The 25,844-nt window shown below is 37.6% G+C and overlaps 3 protein-coding genes across 3 annotated transcripts; all 3 read right to left on the bottom strand.

The window, feature by feature from the left end:
* Positions 1–2,105: 2,105 nt before the first annotated feature.
* LOC107527024 (olfactory receptor 4F3/4F16/4F29-like) lies at positions 2,106–3,059 on the bottom strand. The gene has a single exon (XM_016199640.2). It carries the CDS (start codon positions 3,057–3,059, stop codon positions 2,106–2,108), a length of 954 nt encoding a protein of 317 aa, XP_016055126.2.
* A 7,215-nt stretch (positions 3,060–10,274) lies between these two features.
* Positions 10,275–11,219, bottom strand: LOC107527023 (olfactory receptor 4F15). Its single transcript, XM_016199639.2, has one exon. It carries the CDS (start codon positions 11,208–11,210, stop codon positions 10,275–10,277), a length of 936 nt encoding a protein of 311 aa, XP_016055125.2. The 5' UTR covers positions 11,211–11,219.
* Positions 11,220–22,430: 11,211 nt separating this feature from the next.
* LOC107527022 (olfactory receptor 4F6-like) lies at positions 22,431–23,366 on the bottom strand. The gene has a single exon (XM_016199638.2). The coding sequence runs from the start codon at positions 23,364–23,366 to the stop codon at positions 22,431–22,433; it is 936 nt and encodes a 311-aa protein (XP_016055124.2).
* Positions 23,367–25,844: the final 2,478 nt, after the last annotated feature.

Here is a 25,844-nt window from a genome sequence, read left to right as displayed (position 1 = left end):
GTTTGTTTTTGCTATTCTAAGAACGTTTACTACCTTTAAGAATGCATACGTAGGGTGTTTGTGGCGGTAAGAGTTATATTTTGAGTCTTCCTGAGCTTTGTTAGTCTACTGAAATCATTATGACAGACAGTTCTCAGTTACCCACCTTTAGGTTGACAAAGACTCTCTTCTCCTTGACCAAACTTTAGTCAGGTTCCTCTGAGCCCACTTGTCCACTAGGCCTCAACCTGGGGCCCATTGTTGCTGGACTGCATAGCTCACTTTTAGCAATAATGCTGCTGTCAGTTTAGAGAAAATACCTCACTTTTAATATCCAATAAAATTTCTAAAGCCCCACCCTTGATATCTGATCACTTGGCCTGCCCTCAGGAAGAATTCTGTTAGGTCATTTTAGCAAGCATTCTCTCTATCCTTCATGTCTCCTCTTAGCAATTTTCCATCCACCAACACCTTTTTTCTATCTCCTCTTTGGCTATAAATCCCCACTTATTCTAATTGTATTGGGAATTGAGCCAGTTCTATACTGAGGTCTCTTTTCTCCTGTTACAATAGTTCGTAATTAAAATCAGTTTTAACCACTTAAACCACTGTCAGAGTACTGGTCTGTGAAGTAAGTTAGTTACTTTGGTTAAAGTCATAAAATAGGTGATGGAGACTGTACTAGAATTATAGTCAAAAGTTAAGATTGACTATGCAAGGTAATAGGATCTAATTTTGTTTATCAAGAGGAAAAAAAGGATAGCTTCATCCTAAGATAGAATGTCTAGTTCCAGCATCTGAAAGAGGATTGTTAAAAACAAACCCAATGAAAATAGAAAGCTGTAGAAGGTTCAGGAAGCAAATTCTGTTTGCTTTGGTATCTGAAAACAAATGATATATGTTAATATTTTGGAAACATTTGCACAGCTCAGCTTTGATGGGTTTCTTTTTAAAAACTTAGAAATGTTTTACCACCAAGCTCTATATTGAAGCAAGACTAAAACTGGGTTTTTTCTCTGTTTGAATGACATAACAAATTTATTTTGATGTATTTATTCTGCTCTTGACTAAAGGAAGTAAATATCATTTTTTTTCTTTTTTTTTTGTGCTCAGTATTTTTTATCTTTATTGTTGACAGTATTACAGATGTCCCCCTTTTTTCCCCCATTGTCCACCTCCACCCAGTTTCTTTTCCAACCCAGGCCTTCAAGTAAATGCTATTCTTTACCTTCTGTGTAATCTTCTGAGTTAGCAGATATTCTTTAGTTTACAAAAATAACTTTTTGGTCTTATACTGACTTTATATTTCTCTATTATTTAAAAAATATAGTTAATTGCCTATGAAAGAGCTAGAGTTCCTCTACTGTTTATTTTAAATATATTTGCACTCTGATTAAGAGGTAACTATGCTACAACCATTCCTGTTCTCTACACTACTCTTATGCATTGATTTGTGTCCACCAACTAAATATGTTAAAATCGTAACCCTCAATACCTGTGAATATGACCACACTTGGGAATACAGTCTTACTGCAGTTGCAGATATAATCAATTTAAGATGAAGTCATGCTGAATTAGGGTGGGTTGGAAGATACTTCTTCATGTTCTGAGGATCTTACTGAAGTCTTCCCTCTTGTGTGTTTACAAAAATTACTTCATATAAATATTATTCCTTAGAAATTTAGGGTCAAGATTATTAAAATATTTGGTTTACAAATACTTTATGTAACTCTTTTCAAAAGTGAATGTCCCTCCCAACCAGGCATGGCTCAGCAGTTGAGCATCAACCTGGGATCCAGGAGATCGCGGTTCAATTCCTCTTCAGGGCACATGCCTGGGTTGCGGGCTCAATCCCCGGTGAGGGGCGTGCAGGAGGCAGCTCATCAATGACTCTCTCATCATTGATGTTTCAACTCTCTCTCTCTCCCTCCCTTCCTCTCTCTAAAATCAATAAAGATATATATATTTTTTTTTATTTTTTTTTTAAGTGAATGTCCCTCCCTTCTGAGAAACAAAAGGGATTCAATATCAGTGTGAACAATAAAATTAAAGTAGAACTCTCTGAGTTTGACCATCAATAATGAACATCAGTAATCAGCGAGGGCTCTTTGCAATTCAGGCGTAACTTAAGAGATCTTCCTGTAATTCACTAGCTGTCTGCATACTCTCCTCATTGCCACCTTCATTTCTTGATTTCTGAATGTGTAAATGATAGGATTCAGGAAGGGAGTGAGAACTGCATCAAAGATGGCCAAAAACTTATCCAGGTGTGTGGAGGGAGATGGCCACATGTAGACAAATATCAAAGGACCAAAGAACAAGACTACCACAGTGATGTGAGCTAACAGTGTGGACAGAGCCTTGGATGAACCAGCTGAAGAGTGTTTCTGAACAGTGAGAATGATGATGATATAGGAAATGATCAGTATGAAGAAGGAGCCAACAGAGATGAAGCCACTGTTGGCTGTGACCATGAGCTCTAGCTGGTAGGTGTCTGTGCAGGCAAGTTTGATGAACCGAGGAAGGTCACAGTAAAAGCTATCCAGAACATTAGGACCACAGAAGGGTAATTTTACCACAAAAGCCAATTGAACCACGGAGTGGATAAGGCCAGTCGTCCAGGCAGCCACTAAAAAGAAAATGCACATTCTTGGGCTCATGATGGTCAGGTAGTGGAGAGGCTTACATATGGCAACGTATCTGTCAAAGGCCATGGCTATGAGCAGCACCATCTCCACACCACCAATGACATGGATGAAGAAGACTTGAGTCATGCAACCGCTAAAGGAAATGACTTTACGCTTTCTGAAAAGATCATAAATCATCTTGGGAGAAGTGACAGAAGAAACTCCCAGATCAATGAAGGAGAGGTTGGCCAAGAGAAAGTACATGGGGGAGTGTAAGTGAGGGTCAGAAGTTACAGTGAGCATAATGAGGGAGTTTCCCAACATGCTTCCCACATAAAATGTGGAAGAGAACACAAAGAGGAGAAGTTGGAGCTCCCAGGAATCTGTGAGTCCCAGGAACACAAACTCTGACACCACAGAGTAATTCGCTCCATCCATCGGCTTTGTCAGCATTGCTACCTGAAAATGTAAATTGTGATAATCATGTAATAAATTAGGTAAAGATTGAAGTTATGAAAGCCTTTCTCTAGTATTAAAAGACCTAATGTGCCCAGGGCCTCTGAAATGTAATCACAGAGAACTTGGTGGCTTTTATGTGGAGTTGTGCTCCACTTCAAAGTCGTCTCTGCTTCTTCCCAGAGTTGATGCTGTGATATCACTCATGATACAAGATAGTCAACATAAGTAACAGGAATTCAACCTTAAACCTTTTGCTTTTTGTCTCAAAACTAATATACGGCCCAGTCACAAGGAGTTAATTACTATTGCATTCCCTTTCAAGCCTATAAACTTTATCTGACAGACCCTTCTTCTCTTCTTTCCTACTCCTCACCTCTGAGAACATTTTCATCTTAAATATTACTTATTTACCACACCTATGATGTCTTGCTTTATTATTACTAGTATTTATAATTACTAGTATAACCACCAGGTTTTCTCTGCATTTAATACCTCTTTGCTTCCTCCCAGGGTTGATACTATGATGTTCTTCCTTCATGAGATACAAGGTTGATCTAGGTGGGAAATAGGAATTCAACTCCAAATTCTTTTGATTTTTGGTTCTAGACTACTAAATCCTGGCTCCAGTCACATAAAACTGTAATATTTTGAACAAAAAATAAATAATAAATAAATAAATAAATAAATAAATAAATAAATAAATAAATAAATAAATAAATAAAGGCATTGTGGGTTTAACATCTCCCTCAGCTCAAACTTTCTGCATTTTCATATTTAAAATGTCACAAAACACCTTCCTTATATCCAAGTAAAATTCTACCTCCTCTAATTTAAGACCACCTCTACTTTTACTTTTTATAACTGTGGGAAATATAAATAATTCTGTGTCCTTTTCAAAAATCCTTTATGTACATAAATGCAACAAATTAAGTCAACCTTAGCTTTCTGTTTGCAAGATTTAACAAATTCACTACCTTTTATATTACTTATTAGGATCTCTTTCTCACTCCCTTCCATCCAAAAAATTTCTCAACCTTCTCTAAGCCTTTCTTCATACTACTTACAGCTTAGAGATAAAATTAATATAAAACATTCTAATTCTAAACCACATAAGAGACCAGGGAAACTAGTTCAATCCCCTGGTAGTTTATTTTTAAATTTTTTCACACCATATTTTAAAATGGCATTACATTGGAAATTATTCATTCTGCTTTGGATTTTTTGGTCTCCATGTCTTTTATTTCCATTAAGGTGTCTATAAAATATTCTTTTATTTTGTAAACTTGACAAATTCCTAATAAATTTGCTTCCCTTTTCACAGAAGATGATCATTTTATACCCATCTCTCTTAAAAAGCTAATGTAGAGAAAAATATAATCACCTTTTTTTAAAAATCTGTGTGTATCATCAATTTTTCTTGCCTGTTTATCAAAGTGGCAGAGGGCGAGAATCATTCATTTAATCAGCATCATGATTAGAGTGATTAATTGCAACCTATGCTGAATCTAGAATATTGCAAAACCACTTGACTTTTTCTAATGTCTTTCACATTACCTGAGGCACAGTGTGATTCTAACTAAATGTCAAGGTCAGCTAATCTTCTCTGATATTTCAATAAACTTTTCTAAATTATGTTTTTATACTATTCAGTTTTATATCCTGGGCACTATCTACTTTGCTTTAGGATAGCGCTCAAGCACTTGAGTATATGGCTCATATTCTTAGCAATTCCAAAGACAAAATTACGTCTGAAATAAAGCCACTCTTTGAATTGTTAAATTTATTTCCATCCTTCATTTTACCTGTTTGAAGAGAACAGCATCTTCCAGGAGTCTGAGATTTTCCTGTGTTCTCTAACACAAAGTGCCATCTAAAATCCTGCCGTAAGAACAAATGAAGCTGATTACAGCTCAAGACAGTGACCAAGTGATACTGCAAAAGAGTGAGTTTAGAAGGAGCTTATGGACCAAGGGACTTTGTCCCTAGAGAACTACTTGGTTTGACCAGAGCAACCAAAGAATCTAAAAACTAATAAGACACCAGAGAGGAAGAGGGAAACAAGAGTAGAATATTTTTGTTTAAAGGCTCCATGCTATTTTGCTGGAAAAATTATAAATATTAGTGGTTACCACTAAAATTAATCTCTGAAAATTGGCAAATATTAACTCAAAAAATGAACTGTAATCATATTGTTAATCTCCAAAAAAAGCCAATGTGCTTAATTTTTTAGTATAGTTTCAGTGGTAGAAAAATGTACACAGATTTCATTTTTATACAATCATATTTTGAGTAATGGATGTGCACAAAGATTTAGCTATAAGAAGTTTATTCCAGTGAATAAAGTATATAGAGTTTAAAATTGAATGAAACAATTAAAACATAACAATTCATGATAAATTGGTTATAATACATCCATACAGTCAAATTCCCTGAAGCCACTGAAAATCAAGTTCAAACTCTGTATAGTCTAAAACACACTGTTGAATGAAATTCTGGGTAGCAAAGTAGCATGTATAGTATGTTATCATGCATATAAACACATATCCATATCTGAACAAATAGACAATAAACTTTTTTTGATAAGTACTTCAAGACAGTGGGATTGGTAGGTGAGAAAACAACAATTTTGACTTTCAATTTTGTATGCCTGTATCAGTCCAGATCCTGCTAGGACAAAAAAAATTTTTAAATGGCACACTTAAATTAAGAAACTGGAAAAGAGCTTAATAAAGGCACAAAGTCTTTTATCCGGGGAACAAATAGGGCAGGAAAGATAATATCAGGATAGAAGAACTTGAGCATCATAGAATAATTAGCTATTAAAGTATTGCAGAGTGATCTAAAGCCAAAATGTTAGTCTCCCCCAGTGTATGTCATATGAATTATGTAAGGGAAAAGGGGGAAAATGATAATATAAAACATAGCTATCAAAATCCCCTTTTGTATAGCTGTTCAGTAGATCTATTTTGGTAATGGAATTTCCCTCATTTCATCTTACCTTCTATCATCAATACTTAGGCTGGACAGGGTACTCTACCTGGTGGGGTGAACAAAAATTTATTCCTATAGATTAATAGTCTTGAGATGATCCTCTGTTTAATGGGATGCCACTATTTTCCACTGGGCAAAGGATCACTGAGCAGCACTCCAATAAAGCCCCTGAGTTCTGGGCTTGTCCCCATTGTGGAATAGGAACCGAATTTTCCCTGGTAATTGGGATCTGTCACCCCAGCAATGAATACTGTTCCTAGACCCAAATAAGAGAACCCCTTGTCCTGGTGTTTATCTTACAGAAGACCTAAAATTGGCTCCTTCCCAGTCATGCCTTTCACCATGGTGTGAAGATTTCGAGGAACCAAAGAGACATGTCTACCTGGAGCTTATGCCCATCCTTCTAAATCAGGTTCTGGTCCCCAAAAACCCAGGAAGGTTTTTTTTTAATTTCTTTAAGAACTTCCCCAAATTTGAGAGAAACATCATTTGGTTGCCTCCCAAACGTGCCCCGCCAGGGTCGAACCTGCGACCTAGGCATGTGCCCTGACCAGAAATGGAACCTGCGACCTCCCGGGGCACTGGATGCTGCTGCAGCCAACTGAGCCACACATGGACTTCCATCTTTTCCCTCACTTCCCACAGATGTCAGGGTCAGGTCCTTTTCTCTCTGCTGGTTCAGTGATTCAAGGAGCCCAAAGAGGTCAAAGACTAGACTCAGCTCTGTTCCCTTTGGAAACATTCTTCCCTGAGGCCTTAGGACCTCCGAACCTACTAAACTAAAGTTCCCAAGAATAATAGGAAACACAAATTCACAGTGCTGCTCTCAGCACTACCGTTTATTATTGGTCTTATTTGGTCCTATTTTTAGAGTGACTTTTTCCTTGGCTTCATCTATTCCATCTTTAAGGCAGATAGCAATGTGTATATTGGCCACTGGTTTAAGATACGTAGTACATCAAATAGACAGCATCCTAATCTTGCAAGCTGTTCACCTCCCACTTGGTACAAAAGCTGAGCATTCTCTAGGCCATTCCACTACTCTATCAAACCAGTTGTTTCTGGGCGTTGGAGCACAAGTCCAGTGAATGCCATGGGTGTAAGCCCATGGTCACACTTCATTTTCTATTACGATATGTCCAGATATAGTATTATATGTCACATCGTAGCAACAGATAAAGCAGTAACGATATTCTATGATTCAATAAATGGTAGTGCTGAGAGCAGCACTGTGGGTGGGAAAGGCAAAGCAGTGCCTAAAGTAAATAAATAAATAAATAAATAAATAAATAAATAAATAAATAAATTTATATAAGCATATTATATATTATTACATATTTTACATGTATATTATAAACATATAGTGTTTTTAATATGTGAATAGTAATATTTTTATATTTACATATGCTTTGTATATATATTTACAATAAGTATATATATATAAAAATAAGTATTTGTAAGTTGTATTTATATATATAATATTTATCCCTATGGAGTGAGCTTAGAGATAAACAAATGTAGATATAAATATCCCTATGAGGATAAGCATCTCCCCATTTCATAGAAGAAGGGTTTCATTCTATTTTTTCTGCCCCAGGTAGACAGCTAGTCCTCTCAGAGCGGAGTGAGATATGGCACCACACAGGGTGCTGTCCATTCGCTTTGCTATTGCAAAGCTTAGGCACTCGGGGGTGACTATAAGCAGATCAGCCTCAGTGAGGGGAAATTCTTGTTGTTGGTTTCATGCAGAGGTGTCAACTATGCTACTATGGCCACGTTTAGTGCCAGTTAAGCAGTTCTAGAACAGCTGGGGAAAGAGGCTGACTGACATCCACAGGGGCAAGTGTTTTTGTTCCCGTACAGTGAGTGAATAACCTCTAATACTTCTTCTTAAAATATGTTTTACTGATTGTTTTAGAGAGAGAGGAAGGGAAAGGGAGAGAAACATCGATGAGAGAGAACATCCATTGGTTGCCTCCTGCACGGCCCTCACCCGGGAATCCAGCTGCAACCCAGGCATGTGCCCTGACCGGGAATCAAACCAGGACTCCTTGGTGCATGGGCCAATGCTCAACCACTGAGCCACACCGGCTGGACATCTAATAGGCTTTTACATGAGCATAAATGCTGTCATTCTCTGTGCTTTTCTGAGAAGTCCAGCTGCATACCTCTCCCCAGAACTATGATACTGTATGAGTTTGTTCTTTTTTAGGCTCCGAACAGCTGAACCAACCACTAGGCCTGCCCACAAATTAGTAAGATTTGTGCCACAAGCCATCTTTCCTTCCAAAAAAAGAGTACAACTAAAGGTATTCCCTGGGGCTCTTTCCATTAGATGGCTTTTCCTGGACCACTGCTCTTCAAGGCAGCCTCTGAGTAAAGCTTAACGCCACGGCCACTCACTCACAGCATCACACGCTTAACTATTTGTAAGCCAGCCTATGTCTTCTCCATTTGCGAGTGATGGGGCCCCTGTTTGTGAGGAAGACCCACAAGTAGGAATTGTTTTTAATTAAATGAGTTATTCTATTATTTATTACCAGAGACCCATAGTGCAGGGGTTAAACTAACAGGCCCTGGATCCAAACTGCAACACTTTGAGCCCAGGCTTATTACTCAATAGACCTTGAGGACATTTTTTATTGAATTTATTGTGGTGACATTGGTTAATACAGTTATATAAGTTTCCAGTGTACAAATTCCCTCCTCTTGAATTTTTTTTGAATAGTTTGAGAAGGATACGGGTGTTAGTTCTTCTTTAAATGTTTGGTAAAATTCACCTGTGAAGCCACCCGGTCCAGGACTTTTGTTTGTTGAGAGTTTTTTAATTACTACTTCAATTTTATTAGATGTAATCTGTCTATTCAGATTTTCTGGTTCTTTCTGATTCAGTTTTGGGAGATTGTGGCCTTGAGGGCATCTAACATCTTTGTGCCCCAATCCCTCCTCTCTAAAATGGGGATAATGAGAATATCTGCTCCATACAATTCAAGGTAAACCACTTAGGACTATACCTAGACATACACTGCACAGTTTCTGGAAAACAAAACCCTGCACACATATTTTATAAATATTTTATTTTTATGTTTATTGAAATATTTTAAATTTATTTTTCTGGGAGAAGCACAATGAGCTCAGCATGACTTACTTAAGCAGAATACACAATTCACCAATCACATTGTTTCCCACAAAAAAAGGGAATATTATTAATTGTAAGCATTTGGGAGGAACTTCAAGCCTACAAAACAGAATATAATCAAAGATCTCTCTGAACCCCACAGTAGACCAAAAAATACTGTTAATAATGAATTTTAAACATTTTTTTCATAATTAACGCAATGGTTTAAAATTTGGCTTTGGTGGGCCCTGAACAAGGAAATGTGTGATAGCGGTAGAAATTAGGAAAGGGTTCAGAATTGATAAAAAAGTGTTAAGTGCTAAGGAGAATACAAATGGGAGGTATAACAGTCTCTCTTCAAATATACCTATAGGAAAAAGTTAAAAGAGTGAATGAAATATGAGCAGAAATTCAAATACAAAATTGACTTGAAGGTACAAGGGCACTGACATAAGAACCAGAGACAGTTTTTGGTGCCTGACTATCTCTGGTGATTTTTGGCCGTGTGCTTCTGGATAAATTCCAGTCACCCTTCAATTCCTGGCTTTTAGCATGTACAACTGAGGTGATTAGAACAAATGATGTTGATTACCCATTCTAGCTTTAAATTCAAAATTCTAACATAGAATTAACAATTTTCCATACTTGTCAGATAGAGGAGCCTGATAAGGAGGCAAAATATGTTGGTACTGGGGATACAAGAAGCAAAGAGAGTAGTAAAAAAGAAAATTAAAATCAAAATAGTTATGTAGCAAATAGATGAAAATAATATGAATGCATATTCTACCTATCAATAGAATAATCTGTGTAAAATAGGAAAAAGGTAAACTATTATTTGCTCAAGTACATGGTACTCTCTTAGACCATGTAAATTAAAAAAGATATTATGATTTGGTCTTTAACACTGATGTACAGAGTGTCAAAGAATATCATTTCTCATTTAATGATGAAATAGATACCATAATTTAATAGATACTAGATCTCTAGGCATATAACATGGCCTAAGTCTTGAGTATTTCTCTGAAATTGCATAATGTTTTTTCTGCAACCAGCATGGGGGAGAATCTTATAGTTCCATGTCATCAAAGCCAATTCATTTACTAAATCTTCCTGTAATGCACAAGATGACTGTACAATCTCTTCATTGCCACCTTCATCTCTTTGTTTCTGAATGTATAGATGACTGGATTCAGAAAAGGAGTGATAAATGCATCAAAAATAGCAAGATATTTATCCAGGTGTGATGTGGGAGAAGGCCATGTGTAGAAAAACATCAGCGGCCCAAAGAACAAAACCACCACAGTGATGTGAGCTGACAAAGTGGAGAGGGCCTTGAATAAAGCACCTGAAGAGTATTTCCAAACAGTGAACAGAATAAAGATGTAGGAAATGACCAGCAAGACAAAAGATCCCACAGAAATAAGTCCACTATTGACAGTAACCATGAACTCCAATTCTTGGGTATTTGTGCAGGCAAGTCTGAGGAGCCGAGGAAGGTCACAGTAAAAACTGTCCAATACATTAGGGCCACAAAAAGGCAAATCTACCACAAAAATTAATTGAACCAATGAATGGATAAAGCCAACAACCCAGGAAGTGACTAAAAAGTACATACATATTCTTGGACTCATGATGGTCAGGTAGTGGAGAGGCTTACATATGGCCACATACCTGTCAAATGCCATGGCGGTGAGCAGCACCATCTCAGTGCCCCCAATAGCATGACTAAAGAAGATCTGAGTAATACATCCCCAAAAGGAGATGGCTTTGTGCTTCTTGAAAATGTCACAAATCATTTTAGGGGCTGTGATTGAGCAAAAAAACATATCAATGACTGAGAGGTTAGCCAGGAAGAAATACATGGGGGAGTGCAGACGAGCATCCAAGGTTACAGTGAACACAATGACAAGGTTTCCCGTCATGCCCGCCAAGTAGAACAAAAAGGAGACGACAAAAAGGAGAAGTTGAATCTCCCATGAATTGGTGAGTCCCAGGAACACAAACTCTGTGACTGTGGAGTGATTCATTCCATCCATTGTCTCAGACACCAGGGTCCATTTTCATGTTACCTAAAATGAAGAAAATTTTTAGAAATGTATAGCCAAGTAATAGTGCTCAAGAAAGAAAGCCTTCAGTCCATGAAAAAATCATAACATTAAAATCTCACACAGCCAAATAATCTTCACTACATGCACACTGGACTTCTACTTAGAGAAGTCAGCTGGTTCCCAAATGACATTATGGTTTTCAAAACTACTACTACTAATTTAATTCCATTTCTGGACCTGTGTTCCTTCTTCTTTCTTTAGTATTACATGCATATTTTTATATTCTCCTGCCCAGTGTGTTCGACTTCGATAATGTATGTTATCTTCAAATACTTTTGACTATGATTTCTTATAAATTAATATTATTTCAGTCATTCATGTTACCATCTAACAATTTTTCATGCACAGCATACAGCTTCCAAAGTCCCTTTTGTTATTCATATTGTTCAACTGGACTTTAAAAGTTTTCTTTCTTTCAACTTTCAAAATTTCTTTCATTCTATTCAAATCACAAAATCCAGTTCTCAATGTCCCAGCTCAAACGTTTTCTCATTTGTGAAAATTTCCAAATCTGCACATTTCTATACTCCTTCTGCACTGTTAGCATTTATTGCACTTTGCCTCTCATAATTACATAAATCTCCATCTCTCCAATTAAAATATAGCTTCCTGAGTACAGAAATCATGTCTGGTTCATATAGGCAGCCCCCACCTCCATCACAATCGCTAATGGTGACTAATACAGTCATTTAATGAATGTTTCACACTTGTTGAATGACGGATGACCCTGGAGTCAAGAAAGTACACTATAATTCAGTAAGGTTCATATTAACAGTATGTTTTGTGTTATCAATCAGGAGTTATCACAGGATCCCAAGCCTCATTCCTACAGTTGTTTAACTATTCAAAGTAATATTTGCACAAGAAAATTCTGTCATCAAAAGAAATATGGGGGTCTCCATTATTAACTTAAAATAGTCAATAAAGGGCCTTTGATATGTTTCAAAATGGGAGAAAAATCATTTTATTTTATAAATGACACTCACTTTCCAAAAACAAAAATCTCAGTTTTTCACATAAAATATGTGATGAGCTGCGATCAATAATCTCCTCTTCTAGTGTGTGTACACAATATACACATACACTGGGTCACCAAAGATAGGAACTCTGCCACATTAAAGTTGTCCTTTTTTGTTCCAAAGTGCATTTGGAATGGACAAAAAAGTGACAGAAATAAAAAAAATTTAAAAACTGAGTGAAAAGAGCCAGACAGTGTCTGTGTCTATAATTGAGAGAGGATGATGACTGAGGTACAAAGTCCAGAAAAAGAACCAAAGGACTTTGCACACATACCAGTATGGGGAGATAAAGGCAAAATTACAATTTTTAGGGAGAAAAAACTACCAAAGAAAAGCCATCAGAGGTCCACTGTTCAATAGGAAGTCCCTGATTTAGTACAACACCTATGTTTTATCAGTGAAATAATTAATATAGAAAGAGATACAGGTAGTGACCTGATCATTAGCACTAAGATAATTGGTGGGAGAGTTTATACCAGAATCAAGAACCCCTGACTCTCACTGAAAATTCTTTTTATTAAATAGCTTTTGTTTTAGTTTTCTATTTCTGCTGTAACAAATTAACAGCAACAGTAGTTTTAAAAACACACAGTTCTGGAGATGAAAAAGCCAAAATGGGTCTTTCAGGCTAAAGTCAGGGTATTGACAGAGCTGCATTCCTTATGGAGAGTCTAAGAGAAAAACCATTGGCTTGCTTTTTCCAAAGTTGCCTGCATTCTTTGGCTCATGAGCCCTTCCTCCCTCTTCGAAGTACATCACTCTGACTTCTGCCTCCACTGGAGTACATCAGTCCAATATCCTCCCTGACTCTGACCCTCTGCCTTCCTCTTATGAGGGCCCTTGTGATTACACTGGGCTAACCCAGATAATCCAGGATAATTTTCTCATCTCAAAATTCTTCATTACATCTGCAATGTCCCTTTTGCCATGTAAGGTAATACTGTCACAGGTCCAAGGATTAAAACATGGCCAACTTTGGGGGCCATTATTCTGTATACGACAACTTTCTTACATGTGACCAAGTATTTTAGGAGAAAAAGGAAAATATTAAAACTAATCAATACTCTGACATAGGGAATTTCAGATAGCCTATCAGGAAGGTGAAAGAGATATTTGGAGGAAGGACAGATATGGTGGGAGCATCCTGACTTTTTCCCCGAAGCTACACTTAAGTAACTTCTGACTCCAACTACAACCAGGACCAAGCCTGAGCAACTAATGTCAACCAATGAAAGAATGCTATGATAATCAGTCAATCAATATGGTCTTGGACAAGTTGTTATGCCAGGTGTATATGACTCCTGAATGGTTCTCTGAATTATTTTTGTTCATTAATTTAATAAATATTTTGAGTGCCCAGATGCCAAGCATCACTTCAGGCATTGGAGACATAGCATTGACAAGAATTTTTGCCTTTGTGGAGTTCCCATTCATGACAGAAAATGCAATTTTTGTCTGTTACATACAATTCTTCTTCTCTAGAAGGGATAATAACATTTGAAGAGGTACTGTAATTAGTTAATTTTTCAATACCTGAGTTCAGAAAAACAAGCAGTAGCCAAGATACACTTCCTTTGAAGAGGGGGTTTCAGCTTCATAGGAATCCCTTTGCTAAATCATTACATTTTAATAATTCTAACTTCTTACCTCTGTTTCTCCAAACCTAGGGGTGGTAGCTATTTCCTGAAGCTGTTACCTTCAGGATAATATACAGTTCTCTTTATATGCTTTAACTACTAGTTAACTGGTTCATTTTTTTAATTTAAGTATAGTAGTTACTATATTAGTTATATTAGTTTCAGGTGTACAATATAGTGTTTCAACATTGTTATACCTTAGATGTGATCATCCCACTAATTCCAGTCATCATCTGTCACTCTGCAAACTTAGCACAACATTATTGACTATATTCCCCTTCACCTTTTTCACCCATCTGCCCACCCGTGATCCTCTGGTAATCATCCCATCAGCCTATGTTTTTATTAATCTGTTTTTTATTTGTTTTGTTTGTTCATTCGTTTTGTGTGTTTTTTTAATTCCATGTATAAGTGGAACAACAATATGGCATTTGTCTTTGACTTCTTTCACTATCATAATTCTGTAGACTAACTGAAGTGCAGCTCAAAAGCGATGGGGGGAGAAAGATTTCATGGCTCTTTCACTCATTCATTCAACAAATATTTACATAGCATCGATAAAGTGCTTAGTACTCTGCTAAGCCTTAGAGACAGTATAAAGATGAAAGGAGAATAGATACATAGCATGTGGAATAAAGGAATGAAGAAATCGAACACATACGAAATGAGACTGTAAAGTTATCAGAACAATTTTAAGAGTGTGTAAACTGGTTATGACTTACAACCAAAGTCATGAACTATGAACCAAATAATCAAAATTTTTCTAGAAATAAGCAGAAAAATAAAGCAAAAAGATTACTGAGGGAAGAAATGCTTCTAACCAAGTTTTTTAAGACTTCCATTAAGCAGGAAAAACGAGAATATAATATGAAGTAAAAATATAAGCACTGCTTCCGCTAAACTGAATTTGAATAGCAAAAAGTAACAAACGAGAACAGCAAAAGAAACAGTGGTAAACTTGGCTGTTAATGAATTTGCAAGAAATAGAGTCAGCGAAATTTGAAGGGATTTATTAGGTCATTCAGAAAAAAAAATGAAATTCTGTGTGACAGAGTCTAGCCAGAGGGCAAGGACACTTTAAAAAAAAATTAAGTCCATTTTTTAAAATCTGAAATAAATGCATAGGAAGATGAGAAAAAGGAAAGCAAAGTAAAAGATGGACTGTGGGAAAACAGTGCGGCGAAGGCCTGGGGTGGGGCAGGGCCTGGGTGGAGGGAGCAAAAGGGGGGGAAACTGGGAGACATCTGTAATGCTATCAACAATAAATATATATATAAATTGGACTGTGGAATGCAGCAGGGGAGCAAGATGGTCAGTTAGGTGGAAAATTATGACAAAGAGGAAGAAATGGAAGAATGGGAGCTTGTTCAGATTTGTAATCTTAAAAGCCCCAGGACCCAAAATTATGTTGTAATTGCACCGAGCATTAGAATTGCTTTCTTTTAGGCTAGCATCCTGAATTCCCTAGTTTTACTTTCATTGCTAAGGGAAGGGTGCTCCCTTAAATTATTACAGACAAACAAGTTACCAGATGGTGTTCCTTAGCTCAGATCTTATGCGGGCAAGAAATGAGAGTTTTGACAACAAAGATATTAGTGACCCATTTTAAACCTGATTCATTACCCACAAAGGATTAGCTTGGACAGGTTGCTGCGGAAGACAGATAAAGAGCAGATGAGCTCAGCAGGAGAGGAACAGACCTCAGGCATGAACAGGAGGAATGGGCTCAAAGACAAAATGCACCTCCCCTACAATCCCTTCTCAAGCAGAGGAGAGAACATAATGCCAATAGAAACTATCAGCAGACCTGGAAACTTACCCAGTTCCTGTCTTCGAGTCTTCCGATTTCTTAGCTATCTAATGGCTCTGAGTATAGTCTCTGAACGGCTTGTAGAAGACGCTAGGTTCTGGATGCTTGACCACCCTGAGGCACCCCAGGCCCTCCGTGGAAAGGGTGCTGCTCTCCTACGACCCTCGCCATTTCAGATTTTTCCCTTTGAGTTCCCCAGTTCTGACCTAGCTATGACTCTCAAGAATTATAACAGGCATGAATTATAGCCATCATTTATTTAGACCACTCAAACGATTATGTCTAACAAATGCAGATTCTGCAGCACTTAATGGAATGATGATTTAAATATTTTTATCTATATGGAATTAGAATTGGGCAGCCTCTTAGAATAGATTCATAGGAATTTTGCATTTTAAAATTTAGAGGGGAAAACAGAGAGATGCTCATTATCCCCACTTAATAATATCATTTGGCCGAAAGAGATCTAAAAATATATTCTGACCCAGTTCCTCTGTTTTTTTCTCCAACCAGGACATGTCAGTTATTTATCAGTTCACAAGGTTTGAGAATTCATTTTCTTCCTTGGTTTCCTGCTTTTTATTAACATGATAGTACAAAGGTTTTTCCTTACAAAAGGAAAGTTCTTCTCCTTTCAATTAAGCCAATGTCCACTTAATTCTTTCTCTGTGAAATATAAGGAAGGTGTCAGCAAACCTCTCAGGTAAATGTTTAATATCCTTGACCTTGGTGAAATCAAATAAGGATCACTCCTCTGTACCCTCTAGATTTAATCACCTCAATTCCTCTAGCCTGTCCTCAGAGGATCTATCTTCTATCCCTTTATCTTTGTGACTCTGTCTAACCACCCCCATTTCACCACCAAACATTTCATTGTAGTGACCTAAAAAAAATTCTTATAAATGTTTTAAAACATAAACAAAAACCAGAGGATTGATTGCTGACTATTAAACATTATACATTGAGTTTTCTACTTTTTTCCCTCTGTGCTTCCATCACCTAGTTTTAACTGACACAACATTATTTTAGAATGAGCTATATCCCTAGATATTTTTCTTCTAAGCAAGTTTTCAATCACGCTTTCTCCACCTTGATTCTATGAAGTTGGGGGTTTATTTTTTAAAAACTTTACTTATGCATTTTCTCTTCTTTATATCTTAGTTATCTAAAGATAGAAGTGAGGCAGAAAACAAACTTATTATGAGGACAACACACATATTTGTCTTTACTTTCAGTACTAAGTTTCTCTAAAGATCCTGAGTACAGTTAACAAATCAACCTACATTGTAGTCCTGGCCACAGTGTGGACTCCAGACTCTGCAACGCGTCTCCAGTTGCACCTTTGGATCTCTAGGCCATTTCTAAGTCCTGGTTAAAAATTAGGTTAATTCTTGCTCTCCATCTCCACAGCCACTCATATTTATTCCCCTGTTACGCTCCACCACCATCTGTGTCTTCCTGCCTCCGGATCAAAGATTAATTGATACAAACAAAAAGCAAAGTGTTACCTGAGGTTGTCTCATTGCTGAAGTTTATCTAATATAATGTCCTCTTGTTGTCAACTTCACCCCATTCTTCCCTTGTAGCTATTCACAGACTATTATCTCAAGCACACAGAGGTAAATATGTTTCCATAAAGGGAAAAAATAGCTAATTAACTGCACTGGAGGATAGTGACCAAGTAATGCTATGGTGACCTGGGGTTGCAAAACTAACGTCCATTAGTCAAAGAAATTGTGTCCTAAAACTGTATTCGTTGTGATTGAAGCAACAAAGGGGAAAGGCTGATAATGAGTCACAGGAGGGGTGAACGACACTGGAATTTTTAAGAAACTTAATCTCTGTCCTTTTTTTTGCCACTTTAAATCCTATCATAGTGAAAGAAAGCATCCCTATGTAATTTGATAATATTTACTTTCCAAGAGATACAAACAAATTACATGAAACAGCCTTATAAATATTAATTCTCCCATATATAAATAAACTAGGCAAATGAAAAAATAATTTAAAATTATTAAAATTTTAATTAAAAATAGTTTATAGCCTGGCAGGACATGGTTCAGCGGTTGAGCATCGACCTAGGATCCAGGAGATTGAGGTTCAATTCCCGGTCAGGGCACGTGCCGGGGTTGCAGGCTTGATCCCCAGTTGGGGGCCTGCAGGAGGCAGCCGATCAATGACTCTCTCATCACTGATGTTTCTGTCTCTCTCTCCCTCTCCCTTCCCCTCTCTGAAATCAATAAAGATAATTTTTAAAAAATAGTTTATAATGTGACATTTGTAAATAATAAATTACCACATTGCAATAAGTACTTTGAGGATATGGGGTTTGTCTAATTTATATTTGTTTCTTCCAAAGCAGCTTGTACAGTTTCCTGCAATTAAACGGACCTACTATACATTGGTTGAACTTAACAAGAGAGCTCAGTCACTGAAATAATTCCATTGTCCTTTACTGTGCCTGTCATTTGGAGGCAGTAATAATATGAATAAGAAAGTTCACTTCAAAATGTTAAGAGGGAGTAACAAGCTTTGTTTCTCTCTGTCTTTTTTAGTCTCGGGTGCAGACGCCTGAGGCAATCATACTCCTCTGTAGTACACTATTAGCATTGGTTTACAAGGGCCCCTCTCTTGTTTTACTCGTTTACTCTCTTTCACCTCCATTCTCCACTTCAAATCCCTTTCCTTTAGAGGCAACCATCCTAGTGTTTATAAAATATGTCCTCGTGTTGTATGTTTTATCATAAAACATGTATGTTATTTTGTATGCACATACAAAATGAAATGTTATATATATATGTTATATATATTATTGTGATTCTTTTTTATCCGCTTAGCCTATGTTGCTATATGTACATCTAGTCTATTATTTCCAAATACTGCATAGTAATCCATGGTGGGTATGCACTATTTTTGCCTGTCTGATCTCCTAATGACATACAGATTATCTCCAAGGTTTTCAGGACCACTGCATGTGATTGTACAAGTATTGGGTGCAACTTGCCCAACACCCACATCCCATAACGTTAATATTCAGCTAGAACACAGCTGTCCAATAAAACTGGTTGTTGAACATTGGTTAAAATATAGCCACTGTCACAAGTCCCTTGAGGTTCCACCTGCCTCCCACGTTCTTTCCCCAGAATTTATTATAAATCAGCTACTAAAAGTTAGTGTCTGACCCGGCCAGGCGTGGCTCAGTGGTTGAGCATTGACCTAGGATCCAGGCGATCACGGTTCGGTTCCCGGTCAGGGTACATGCCCAGGTTGTGGGCTGCAGCCAATCAATGACTCTCTCATAATTGATGTTTCTATCTCTCTCTCTCTCCCCTTCTCTGAAATCAATAAAGATATAAATAAATAAAATAAAATAAAATAAAATAAAATAAAATAAAATAAAATAAAATAATAAAATAAAATAAAATAAAATAAAATAAAATAAAATAACATAAAATAAAATAAAGTTAGTGTCTGGAAAAACTGAGGTCTCCAGGATCTTGCTCCAACTCTGTGGCAAACATCTGTTCTAATGGGTCAGTGCCTATACCATGAAGCTATTTCTTATTTGAATCCTTTCCTGTACTAAAAGCAACACTTCGGTGAACACCCGAGAACATATCTCCCCGGAGATCAGCAGTAACAATGATTATGTGTCTCAGTGCGTTAAGAAGCATTGACTTCTCAACTAGTAATCATTATTATATTAATCACTCATTTATAACATAGAAGAAGTAATACAAATAAAGCAAATCTAAATTAGTGAGTAAATATCAGCACTAGAAATAATATCAGGGTGGGGGACAATTTTTTTCTCTACTGTCTAGAACCCCAGACTGAGGGCACAGAGAGTAGTCATTATTGCATCCTTGCTGCTATGGTAACATTCATATTCAATTTCTTACTCCAATAGAATTAGGCCAGAGAACCTATGTAAAACCCATCCTGGGCTAGGAGCTGTCTAAGGTTATTACTCTATCAGGACACTGGTAGAGGACCGGTTGAGAACTGCTAAGGAAAACTAAGAGTTGACAGAAGTTCAACATAGAAACATCAGCTCTAAAGGCTTAAGATCAGGAAACTCAAGAAGAGAGGGGCCAAGAATTTCACAATGATAGAAGTAAAAGGTAACTGAATCAAAGAAGGAGCAAAAGAAGAGAACCATGAGCAATCATGTACAGCTTGACTTTATAGTCCAACCAAGGTGAGATGGAGTTGAAAAAAAACTGTTGGTAATACCCACATGAAGTATATAAGTTACACAGACAAAATCATAATAAGCCATCATCAAGTCTGGGGATAACTTGGGGGAAGAGATTGACTAGTCAAGTAGGAAGAAAGAATGCAAATGGCAGAAGTAACATCTAATAAGTCACTCTCTTAAGATCAACTAATAAATCACCTGAGCATGTTTAACAGCACTAGAGGTGGCATGACTATTATGTGCCCCCTGATATGATGTATGAGAAAGTCACTTCATCTCTGCGCTATTCTGTACAAAAACCCAGAACCCCAGTCTAATTATGAGGAAAACTTCAGACAAACCCAAATTGAGGGACATTCCACAAAATACTTGACCAATGCTCCTCAAAGCTGTCACAATCATGATAAACAGGTAAGACTGAGACTCACAGCCAAGAGAGAAAAAGAAAGACATGGTAACTAAATGTAATGTGCTATCCTGGATTGTACTCTGGGGTAGAAAAAGGACATTAATGGAAAAACTGGTGAAGTCGGAGTGAAGTCTAGTGTTTAGTTAATAGTAATAGTGTTGGTTTCTGTTTTGACAGCTGTACCATGGAAATGTAAGATGATAACATTAAAGGAATCTGAAGCGGGGTGAGGGGTATATAGGAACTCATTGGACTGTCTTCACAACTTCTCTGTAAATCTAAAATTATTCCAAAATAAAAAAAATATTTAGAAATGGACTGAAAAAGAAATTTAAAATATGGCTGAATAGATTTATTAAGTGAAAATCATTTATGAACATTTGTTGAAACTCTGCTATTTGACAAATAGACATTCAAAATACAAGATGAATAATATAATGGTGCATGTCAGTAAAAAATTACAGTCCAGTGGAGACATGAGATTTGGAAACTGAGGAAACAAGATCTAAATTGACAGAAGGGCCTTGGATTTTTTTCTCTGTTCAAAAAATCTGGCTTGGTTGGTCAGAGCATAGTCCCCATATGCCAAGGTTGTGGGTTTGATCTCTGGTCAGGGCAAATACAAGAATCAACCAGTGAATGCATAAATAAGTGGAACAACAGCTTGATGTTTCTCTCTGTATATATCTCTCTCCCCTCTCTCCCTTCCTCTCTCTCGAAAAAAAAATCAATAAATACATTATTTTAAAATAATAATAATAAAAATAAAATGACAGAAGACAGCAAGAAAACAGGAGTCCATCAACCTAGATTCTATATTTGGATCTTCTACATATTCCTTTTATGACCTTGAGCTAATTGGTTAATTTTTCCAGTATCTAAGACTTTCTAAAATAGGGAAACTCTATAACATTATTTATAATTTACTTTAAAATTCAAAAATTGTATGATCCTAACAGAATTTTAATAGTTCTCTAAGCAGCTGCATTTGCTGTATAAGCTCTTCTCTTTCAGCTCTGATGCAGGAGCTGAGGCTCTGCCATTGGAGGGCGCTGGGGGGAGAGTGCAAGGTTGGAGGAGGAAGGGCTTATTGCTCCTTCCTGTGTGCTGCCTCTGGCCTTCTCTGCTCCCTGTGCCTGTGAGCATCACCCAGCCACACTCCTCACCTCAGCACACTTGGTTTCTTTCCAAGGCAGCGGCTGTTTTCCAACATTAGAGAAATTTGTGTCATCACACCCTCCCGAGGAACACCTGTGGTAGCCAGTGACACCCCTTCCTCAGGGGTTGTGCCCCTGTCCCATCCACGTCCTCTAAACTCAGAGACACTAGCACCAGCCAAGCAGCATCCTCTCCTCAGATATTTGAGTTTCAACTCCACAGGTACTTCCTCCAAGCTTTTGATAGGTTTTTGGTTTTTAACTTCAAGTTTTAATCATTCTAAACTCTTCCTTAGGGTAAACGTGTTTCCTACAGATGCTATGTCTGTGATATTTTAAAGTTCATTCTTTTTCAAATACCTTTAAAGTTTACAACTTCATAATTAATAACTCTTTGTATCAAACTTTCTCTGTTCAAAAAATCTAGTATGGTTTCTGCCTCTTCACCGGACCCTGAAAAAAGCCAGATTAGCAATAACACTGAGGGAAGCTAAAAGATAATGAGCTGGAAATATAGAAACAAATCATCTGTATAGTAAGATAAATCAGATGACGAAGAAAATTAACAATTGTCTTGAAAGTAAGACAGTCTACTTAACAGAAGAAAAGTAGAAAATGGACAATAAGCCACGTGCTGACTTTGAAAAGGGATTACTTAACATTGATATTTATTCTATTAGCACTAAATAGAGGTCAGACCATTGGTAAGAGAGCCACAACCTGTAGTCCTAGGTCTCTTACATAAGCAGAGCCCAGAGATTAACATCACAATTCAATTTGGAGAGGAAAAAAAAGACAGGACACAAACACATACTAGTAGATAGTGACATTCCGTTTAAATTTAACATACCTTATTTAGTTCATATCCGTCTGAAATTCTAGCCTGCTTTGCCTTTTTATACATCCTCAGTATACTTAAGAAACTTTAATTCCCAACTGAGTGCATAGTCTCCTCATTGCCACCTTCATCTCTTTATTCCTAAAAGTGTAGATGACTGGATTTAGAAAAGGAGTGAGAACTGCATCAAAGATGGCAAGGAGCTTATCCACATGTGATGTGGAAAATGGCCACGTGTAGAAGAAGATTAATGGCCCAAAGAACAAAAAAACCACAGTGACATGAGCTGACAGAGTGGAGAGAGCCTTGGACATGCTGTTACCTGAAGATTTTTTCTGAACAGTCACCAATATAAAGATGTAAGAGATAATCAGAATTAAAAAGGAAACCACAGAAATAAAGCCACTGTTGGCAATAACCATAAATTCCAATGTATAAGTATCTATGCAAGCAAGTTTGATAAATTGAGGAAGGTCACAAAAAAAGCTGTCCAATTCGTTAGGGCCACAGAAGGGCAAGTCTACAACAAAAGCCAATTGAGTCACTGAATGAATAAGGCCAATAACCCAAGAAGTGACTAGAAGTAAAATGCACCTTCTCGGGCTCATGATGGCCAGGTAGTGGAGAGGCTTACATATGGCAACGTATCTATCAAAGGCCATGGCGATGAGCAGCACCATCTCAGTGCCTCCAACTGCATGGGTAAAGAAGATCTGAGCTACACAGCCCCCAAAGGAGATGGTTTTGCACTTTCTTAAAAGATCGTAAATCATCTTGGGAGCTGTGGAAGAGCAAAATATCAAGTCAAGGATGGAAAGGTTGGCCAGCAGGAAGTACATGGGTGACTGTAAATGAGGGTCAGAGGTCACAGTTAACACAATGAGGAGGTTTCCCATCAGGCTTGCTGCATAGAACACAGAGGAAAAGAGGAAGAGGAGAAGTTGGATCTCCCATGAACTGGAGAGTCCCAGGAACACAAACTCAGACACCACAGAGTGGTTGGCTTCATCCATTGCCTCTCTCTGTCAGCAGAGACAACTCTCATGATACCTGAAAGAGAGTAAGGAGACACTTATTTAGGAAAAATGGCACTGATCTTAATCTTGGGCAATTCATTAGTTAACAGAAAACTACACAAAGGCTGATGTATGCCTTTGGAGACCATTTCAGTCCCAAAGCAATCCATATTCTTGTGTTGTATATTTCATTGCCAAAACAGATTGCACAGAATAAGAATCCATTTACTTGCCTGGAGGCCATGGCTCAGTGGTTGAGCATCAACCTATGATCCAGGAGATCACGGTTTGATTCACAGACAGGGCACATTCCCAGGTTGCCAGCTCAATCCCCAGTGGGGGATGTGCAGGAGGCAGCCGATCAATGATTCATTCTTTCATCATTGATATTTCTATCTCTCTCTCTCTCCCTTCATCTCTCTGAAACCAATAAACACATATTTTAAAAAATTATTTTACTTATTTGAATGGCTAGTTCTGTTGTATTTCTAAGTGTCATTATTTCATAGTCATATATCACATTTGACTATAAATTAAAAGGCTTTCTATAAATTATTTACATATGTGAAATAATTAAGTGACAATGGGTTTCATAATTGGGACATTTCTCAGTATATTGATACCATATCTACGATTGCATTGGCAAGTTCTTTCAAAACTCTTATAAACAATTTTTAAGACCTGAGATGTAAATTTCTCATATCTGAAAATTAGGAAGACAAGATGAGTTACTTAGAGGAATGAAGGAAAAATAGAAGTTGAGGATGCCAGTGCATGGCACTCACCATTTCACAGAGGGAGGATAAGTGCTAGAAAAAGTGACACAATTATGGGTTCTGTGGAGGAGATTCTGACTAGAGGTGGAGAGAGGAAAGGATGTGGAATAAGAATGACAATGATGAGTTATAAACCCCAAAGAGGAGAGAAAGAGTAAGTGAAAATATAGCAAGATACTAGTTTTTGCTTATCATTTTGGCAGAGATTTAAACATTGGACAAAATCCACGGTTTGAGCCTGGTCAGGCGTAGATCAGTGGTTGAGCAATGACCTAGAATCCAGGAGATCAGGGTTCGATTCCCTGTCAGGGCACATGCCCGGGTTGCGGGCTCGATCCCCAGTGGGGGGCATGCAGGAGGCAGCCGATCAATGACGATTCTCTCATCATTCATGTTTCTACCTCTCTCCCTCTCCCTTCCTCTCTCTGAAATCAATAAAGATATATTAAATAAATAAATAAATAAATAAATAAATAAATAAATAAATATTTAAGGTTTGAGGCGAAATGGGGAAACAGTCTCATAACCAGAGATGGGAAAGTAAATTGATAAGACATTTACCACTCATGGACATGGACAACAGTGTGATGATTGCCAGAGGGGAGGAAAAGGGGGGAGGTGGAGAAGGGTATGGGGACATAAATGGTGGTGGACAGAGACTTGACCTGGGGTGGTAAACACACAACACAGTGTACAGATGATGTGTTGTAGAATTGTGCACCTGAAACCTGTAGAATTTTGTTAACCAGTGTCACCCCAATAAATTCATTAAAAGGAAAAAAAATACTCTCATCAACTTTTTCAAGCGGGTACTTTAATTATCCTTGATTTATGAAAAAAGAAACTGTAGCATAGGGGAGCTAAGTAACTTGTTCACGGCTCCACAACTGGTACATGGCAGCACATCAGGTTTGCTTGACTTCAAAAGACAGCTTTAGTAGATGCCATCACAGTTTTGTGATGTTGCTCAGTGTTTTGTAGAATAGAGCACTGTTGTTCAGCAGGTTTCTCATACCAAGTTACCTGATAAGCCTTCAACCTATATCCCAAATGGTTGATCGTATCATCCAATGGGGGACCTCCAACCTTTAGTGTAGATGGATAGCATCTGTGAGGTCCGGAATGCACAGCCCTTCTACCACCAGACATGGGGCATCAGAAAGTACTCCATAGAATTTCTTGGATTTCTTCAATATTTTCCCCTGCCCTCTTTGTGAATCAGTAACAATTGTCCACAGCTTATGCATAAATTTGGATTTTTACCTTAGTCTCCTCTTCCAAGAAAACAACAGCAAGATGTAGCCCATGAGGTTCAGCCACTTAAGAGCAGTGGGGAAAGTTTCTCTTCCTCACTGCCCTTTGTGGTCACCCCTAGATGACCTCTTTCATGCCACAGAATCTACTTACAGGTGGTACCAAACCTTTGTATGGAGCCACCACTGAATTCTCTCTTCCTCATAACCCAAGTAGAGCCTCTGTTTGATCGGGCCCTCTATTACTTCTCTGAATTCTCCTCTGACTTATACTCTCCTTCTCACTCTTTTCTCCCAGCCACATAGATTTTCATAATGTTCTTCAAACACACCATGTATGCACACTACTGCCTTAAAAACCTCTGTTTTGGTTGTTTCCTCTGTCTGAAATGCTTCGCATCCCCATACCCACATGGCTAGCACCCTGCCCTCCCTTCCTTCAATCC

This window comes from Miniopterus natalensis, chromosome 1, assembly GCF_054644295.1.
Source record: "Miniopterus natalensis isolate mMinNat1 chromosome 1, mMinNat1.hap1, whole genome shotgun sequence".
In the NCBI taxonomy this organism is placed as follows: Eukaryota; Metazoa; Chordata; class Mammalia; order Chiroptera; family Miniopteridae; genus Miniopterus; species Miniopterus natalensis.
The sequence above is the reverse complement of the archived record's forward strand: the minus strand, read 5'-3'. Positions and strand labels throughout refer to the sequence as shown.

What these genes read in the sequence shown, in the direction of transcription:
- LOC107527024 (XM_016199640.2), bottom strand. Translation starts at nt 3,059, where the DNA reads ATGCTGACAAAGCCGATGGATGGAGCGAATTACTCTGTGGTGTCAGAG.
- LOC107527023 (XM_016199639.2), bottom strand. Translation starts at nt 11,210, where the DNA reads ATGGATGGAATGAATCACTCCACAGTCACAGAGTTTGTGTTCCTGGGA.
- LOC107527022 (XM_016199638.2), bottom strand. Translation starts at nt 23,366, where the DNA reads ATGGATGAAGCCAACCACTCTGTGGTGTCTGAGTTTGTGTTCCTGGGA.